This window comes from Prunus dulcis, chromosome 1, assembly GCF_902201215.1.
Source record: "Prunus dulcis chromosome 1, ALMONDv2, whole genome shotgun sequence".
Taxonomy (NCBI): Eukaryota; Viridiplantae; Streptophyta; class Magnoliopsida; order Rosales; family Rosaceae; genus Prunus; species Prunus dulcis.
Window position 1 is genome coordinate 2,140,325 of NC_047650.1, and position 6,844 is coordinate 2,147,168.

General features: G+C 38.0%; 2 protein-coding genes across 2 annotated transcripts; one reads left to right on the forward strand and one right to left on the reverse strand.

Moving 5' to 3' along the window:
- Positions 1-260: 260 nt before the first annotated feature.
- Positions 261-3,458, reverse strand: LOC117616340 (DNA-directed RNA polymerase V subunit 7-like). The gene is made up of 2 exons (XM_034345620.1): positions 3,284-3,458; positions 261-977 (listed from the first exon to the last, which is right to left on the reverse strand). The coding sequence occupies exon 2, from the start codon at positions 959-961 to the stop codon at positions 431-433; it is 531 nt and encodes a 176-aa protein (XP_034201511.1). The 5' UTR covers positions 962-977; positions 3,284-3,458; the 3' UTR covers positions 261-430.
- A 1,484-nt stretch (positions 3,459-4,942) lies between these two features.
- On the forward strand, positions 4,943-6,001 carry LOC117615123. Its single transcript, XM_034344134.1, has 2 exons — positions 4,943-5,215; positions 5,408-6,001. The coding sequence occupies exons 1-2, from the start codon at positions 4,943-4,945 to the stop codon at positions 5,999-6,001; spliced, it is 867 nt and encodes a 288-aa protein (XP_034200025.1).
- Positions 6,002-6,844: the final 843 nt, after the last annotated feature.

Below are 6,844 nucleotides of genomic sequence, written 5' to 3' on the forward strand. Positions count from 1 at the left end.
ATATGAAAAAGTAAGGGCGAAAGTGAAGCTCTCCTCCCTGCCCCGTTTGGTTCATGAAATGAATTTGTGGGAAAATCATTTCTCATGTCATTCCCTAAGGAATGAGAATGAAAGATTCATTTCCCACGTTCAGTAATGCTGGGAAAGTAATCGAGAAATATCACTTTATTTCATTTCCTATTTTTGTTTTGAGTAGGAATGAAAAACAAAATTTGTATAAATTTTCAATTATACCCATATTAAATCAAATAAAAAAAGAATGCATTTAATGATATATTGTATATTAATTCCTTGCTAAGAAAAAGGGCAACAGATTTCAACCTTTACTGAGAAAGATCCGAAGTTACATGATATTAAACATTCCAAAGACAGACTGATACAGTCAGCAAAAACACTAAGCTACAAAGGGATTGGCTGGAAGGTAACCAGACTAAGAAACTGGTCCTAGATAATCTGCATGCAAACCAACCAACGCCTGAAATTCTCTTTCTGATTCAAGCCACTTGGTCCCAATGACAATGAAACGAACCGTGGAGCCCTTCTCAATTTTAGACATCTTGCTATTCATGAATACAGGATTCTCCCCAGGCACATAATCATAATCAGGCATCTTCAGCTTAGAGAGATAGATGTTTTCAACTGGGCCACAGCTTAGAAAAACTCCATGCTTCAGAACTTTATGGACAACACCCTCTGCGATCTCTCCCCTGAAAAGCTTGAAGGTAACGCCGCTAAAAACAACTGGAAACAGCACATCCCCAGTATGCTCCCTGACCCTACCCTCTCCTATGCTCTCCAGAGTTGTGAGAGCAAGAAGGTATCCCAGATCCTTGGTTGCCTTTCTTGATGCAAATTCATCCAGCAGTTGGACCACAATTGACTTTTGGAGCATCAGTCCTTTTATATCAAGGCTCTCAGCAGGGATGACCACATTCCACGGCAACTGTACTTTGAGAAACATGGTTGCCTTTTCCTACCTGCCATACACCAAAGAATGAATCAGCAACTAAAAATACATTAGTTTTAATCCATGAATCCTTCTCAAAAGTACATTAGATTTGAGGAAAATAGAACTTTACGAGCAGAACCAGTTCAACTATGGGCCCTACATTGCCCGTGAGAGGAGGGGTGTTAACCTACCTGCAAAAACTATTTCCACTGTTTCTACGCATGACTCAAAGACCAAAACTCCAGTTGTCTCTTTATCTTCACCTCTCTCTATGAAATCTTTGGATTCAATCCATTTGGAAAATATATCCTCCTTACCATATGCATGTCATCAAATGCTGTATTATTAATTATTCTACATACCAAAATCACATTTCTCTCTCAATAAAGTAACTAGACAGAATAAGAAAGGTAAAGTCATATACGCTTGCAATGAATGCTCCCCTGCTTCCTCAACACTCATCTCACTCTCTCTTTAATCTGGCACTCATTCCTAACTAGAATGACCAACCAAACAAAGAAAAGCCGAAATAAGATATCTTATCAATCCTCATCCCATGCACCAACCTTTATTTTAGCTTTTGAGATCTTGAGCAAAGGAATAAATAAATAAAAACAATCCAATATAGAGCTCCAAAGAAGATGCACTAACGCTAAAGATGCCTTCTTTAGGAAAATCTTATCTACAAATTCATTTCTTATTTTTCTACTTCATTTCAGAGTTTTGGTCCAATTAATCCTTAACATCTAAACAATTATTTAGCTTATGAGATCTATATATATCACTTCTCTTTAAGTACTCCATTTCTCAAATCTGATATCTGTAGACACAGAACCAACAGTTATGGGTCAAGTAATACTTTGTTTCTACAAAGATGTAGTATAGAGCAAACATAAATGCATTAACCAAGTACATGCAAAACTACATCAGTCACCAGTTCCTCCGACTCCATTACCATATATTGCAAATCAAAGCTTTATCTATGAAATGAAGTCATTTTGCTCAAAACACAGATACAGAGAGCTTAAAATATTTGAAAGCACATGACTTTAACCTTATAGAGGTAAAATTTAAAGGCCCTGAGACCAAAAATAACTGAGGATATTGAAATTTGCGAAAGCTTAACAAAGAGGGCTTAAGGGCAAGAACCTGGTTACAATTTAAGAACAAAACCTGATAGAGAAAACTTACTGAGGCTACACGGGTGGGACGAAATTGATGTGTAAGAAAAGTATTGGAAGGTGTTCACGCAATTTGTATGAGTGAGACCATGCAGCACCGTGCTTTGATATAACGAGCTGCTTAGGGATGTTTGGCAAGTTGGTCAGCATAACCGCTAATATCAGATAAGGCCAATTTAAAAAGGTGACACCTATTCATCCTCGTTTTTTTTTTCTTATACAATCAATATCAGGGGTGGGTGATTCGAAAACATGACCTCGTCGTGTGTACCAATAGATGCTCTAAACTACTTGACTCACAATTCCCTTGCATTCTAGTTTTTCTTTTTTCAAATACATCCTAAAGTCAATACTTGAAAAACTAACAAAACAAAACAAAACTACAGCAAGTTTAATCACATTTGGTAAAACTGTTAATAAAACTTGTTTGTGGAAAAAAAAATTTATGTGAACAGTTTATCCGAAAAGAAAAAAAAAAAATTTCTTTCTCACTCCCCTCTATTAGAAAGAGAGGCTTGGCTCTGAAATGGAAATGAAAATCGAGTGTTTCGTGGTTTAAAAACACTGCCCCACCCAGCAATCCCTAGTTGTGATTTAGTTGTTGTGGAAAACCAAATTCCATTCCTTCTGGCCGGTGAGTAGAACTCATACGCTGATACACATTAGCAAGAACTAACTACCCCAAGTTAAACAAAGTGAAGCAGCAGCTGACTGATACCAGGTTCTTTAATTTAATTTAATTTTCTTTGTTTTAACTGATAGAAAACACTATAAACAACATTCTTGAAAGACATACAAGACAAAAGCAACAAAAGAAACACAGTATGAGTCTAAACCATAATCCCCATTTTCCCATTCCCTCGTGATCTTTCTCTCTCCATGTCTAAGGTAAAGAGGTCCTGACACCACAAAAAGCTGTTCGATCTATTCACATGTTCTTCAAACCACACACAACCATTTTACCAAACCACAAAATCACATCACTCAAGCATTCACTGTGAAGCAAATTTCACTAACTGAATCAACAAACGCAAATCGAATTAATCAATTTATATGGAACCCATTTACTCGAAGAATCAAATAATTCAAGCGCAAACTTTATAAATAGAGAGATAGATAAAGATTAGGGTTTGCAAAACCTTAAAGCACGCACCTTTGAAAGGCTAAGACCTTGAAGAGGAAACGGAAGCTTTAGGAGCTTGGGCTGAGACAGAGTGGCGAGTGCTCAACCGCGTGGAGCCCAAAAGACTGGTCAACCGGACGAAGAAGCACGAGCTCACTCACTGACCCAATGTCTCTGGTCCTCAGCCGAGCAGAGCTTGACTGCGTGAAGGAGAAATTTTGATATGCTTTATATGTCATGCCTTAAGCTACAATTGCCGCCACCTGTTTCAATTGCTGAAAGCCACGTGGATAACTAGCATGCCCATTTTCATATTTTGGAGCCAAAAATACATTAAAAATGTTATGTCTGACAAATAAAACAAATATTTCCTCAAAATGAAAAGAATGTTGTAAAGATAAACATGTGGAGCCCACAAAGAAATTAAGCAAATATTTATGGGGCCCACAAAGAAATTAAGCAAAGATAATTTGGAGGTTTTTTACCTGTAGACTCACGGGTGCAGGTATCTCAGCCTATAAATAAGACCATCAGAAGAAGAGGAGAAGAGGAGGAAAAGAAGAAAGAAAGGAAAAGGGTGAGTGAAAAGAGAGAAAATTCAGTAAGCCTCATATATTGCAAACTCTAAAGTTGTAGCTCTATTATTTGATTTAGTAAAAGGTTACTGCTGCTGCTCTCCGAGGACGTAGGCATAGCCGAACCTCGTTAAATACTGTGTCTCGTCTACTTTACGTGCAGCTCAAAATTCGCACATATCTCAGGTTATTTTACAACACGTTATCAGCACGATAGTCTCTCCTTTTATTTCTGAAATTTTTCAACTTAACACTATGTGGTTATTTCTCTGTCTCCTCTCTATCATATGTCTACTCTCACTTTACTACTACAACGACATGCAAACTTTCTTTTTTGTGTTCTCACAATTTCTATGTTGCTTAATCCATGCTTGTTTAATTTACTTCTTTGTAACGTAATTTGTAATATCTCAGTTATTTAATCAGTCATGTTATTTTATGGTGGTGTAATTTTATTTTTACCCATCGCGTTGTAATACAAATTATTGTAATAAAATGATGGTGTGATCTTAAAACCCATCTATTATATCTTGAATAGTGGCGCAGTAATATTGCCCATACTATATAATATATTATGCACTTCATATATATTATGTGGAGGTTTTTATCCCCACATTTAATTTTATTTATGGTATGGTGTAGGTTTATTACCCATACGACAATATTTAAAGGGTGGTGCGGGTTTATCGTCCACGCCTTTGCTTTTATTTAAATGTATGGAGCAGAATTAGTGCCCATACAAGCACACTTACTTTACCGCACATTTAAGGAATGGTGCGGGTTTATCGTCCACGCCTTTGCTTTTATTTAAATGTATGGAGCAGAATTGGTGCCCATACAAGCACACTTACTTTACCGCACATTTAAGGTATGGTGCGGGATTAACGTCCATACAGTAAGCAATTTAATTCATGAATTTATTTTTATCATCAATTAATATACCTGAATAATGAAATTCCTATTAATAAGTGGCTTAATGTTTCAGATCTCGAGCCTAAAGTTTTGGACAGCAAATTCATGACAATTTATTTTTATCATCAATTAATATACCTGAATAATGAAATTCCTATTAATAAGTGACTTAATATCTCAGATCTCGAGCCTAAAGTTTTGGATGGCAAATTTGGCAAAACTGGAGTTTGCTGCCTTGGACCTTTCCGGGGACAACTTTTTATCATGGGTCTTGGATGCCAAAATTCATCTACGAGCCAATGGCCTCGGACAAACAATTGTAGATGAGAATGATGCTTCGCTTGAAGAGAATGCGAAGGCCATGATCTTTCTTCGCCGCCACATCCATGAAGCGCTGAAGAGCGAATATGTGGTGGTTGATGAACCGTTGGTTCTGTGGAAAGCTCTAGGTGAAAGATACGATCACCAGAAGACGGTGACTCTCCCAAGAGCTAGATACGAATGGACCCACTTGAGATTTCAAGATTACAAGTCAGTGTTCGAGTATAACTCTGCTATGCACAGAATTACCTCATTAATGAGGCTATGTGGGGAAAATATATCTGAGGAGGATATGCTCGAAAAAACTCTGAGCACTTTTCATGCTTCAAATGTCCTCCTTCAACAGCAATCCAGACATAGCGGTTTCAAGAAGTACTCGGAACTTGTATCTTGCCTCTTGTTAGCTGAGCAGAATAATGAGCTCTTATTAAAGAATCACCAATCTCGCCCAACGGGCTCAGCACCACTTCCTGAAATAAATGCTGCATCTCAGGAAGTGAATGCCACTTCATCTCATGGTAATATCCACAAACGTGGGCGATGGGGCAAGCGTGGCCACTGGCAAGGAAATAGAAAAAATCGTGGTGCTCGTTCAGAGGGTTTAGGTCCAAGGAGTGGTCCATCCACGAATGGCAAAAATGCATCTCGTAATAAAGGAAAGGCACAGATGAGCCATGTGCCTAGAAATGTTGAAAGCCCTTGTCACAGATGTGGTGCAAAGGGACATTGGGTGCGCGCATGTCGTACGCCCAGGCATTTGGCGGATCTCTATCAAGCTTCACTTAAGAACAGGAAAGTGGAGATAAATTACATTGATCATGCTCCGCCAGCCACAGATGGCTCATCAGAAATATCACGTCAACTAAACAAGACGCATCTAGATGTTTCTGATTTTGTTACTGAAAGAAGGAATGAAGGTTATGAGTCCGAATTAGATTAAATTCCTTAATGTACTATTTGTATTAGTTGAAGTGTTGTTTAAATTTCAATCCAATAAAAGTGGTAATGTTTTCTTCTTTATTGATTCAGCTTATTTTACTTATTTGGTGGCATGGATGTAAATTATGGATGCCCTCAAAACAAAGGCTATGGCAGAGATATTTGTCTCGCAGACAGCGCAACTACTCATACGATCCTTCAAGATCGGAAGTATTTCTCAAAATTAATGCTTACAAAAGCAAAGGTAACAACCATATCAGGTCCTGCAAATCTGATTGAAGGTTCAGGAAAAGCCCAAATTATGTTACCGAATGGAACAATACTGTCCATTCCAGATGCTTTGTATTCATCTAACTCTAGAAGGAATCTGTTGAGTTTCAAAGATATACGTTTGAATGGCTACCATGTTGAAACAAAGAAAGAGGAAAACATGGAATATCTTTGTATTACCTCCAGTGATACCCAAAAGCATATACTGGAGAAGCTTTGTGAGCTCTCATCAGGGTTGTATTACACAACCATATGGACAATTGAGGCACATAGTGTCATGGACCAAGAGTCCATTGACTCAAATGCTTTTAAGCTTTGGCATGACAGGTTGGGTCATCCTGGATCCACCATGATGCGCAGGATCATCACCAACTCTAAAGGACATCCCTTGTTGACTAAACACATTATGTTATCAAGTGACATCTTTTGCCAAGCTTGTTCACAAGGGAAGTTGGTGATCAGACCATCACAACCAAAGGTTGATGTTGAGTCTCCATCATTTTTGCAGAGAATTCAAGGGGACATTTGTGGACCTATTCATCCCCATGTGGACCATTTCGGTACTTTATGGTCT

Excerpts from the sequence above, each read along its gene's own strand:
- LOC117615123 (XM_034344134.1), top strand. The coding sequence starts at position 4,943 with ATGGCAAATTTGGCAAAACTGGAGTTTGCTGCCTTGGACCTTTCCGGG. Across the intron at positions 5,216-5,407 it reads GATACGATCACCAGAAGACG|CAATCCAGACATAGCGGTTT; the intron begins GTGACTCTCCCA and ends CTCCTTCAACAG.
- LOC117616340 (XM_034345620.1), bottom strand. The coding sequence starts at position 961 with ATGTTTCTCAAAGTACAGTTGCCGTGGAATGTGGTCATCCCTGCTGAG.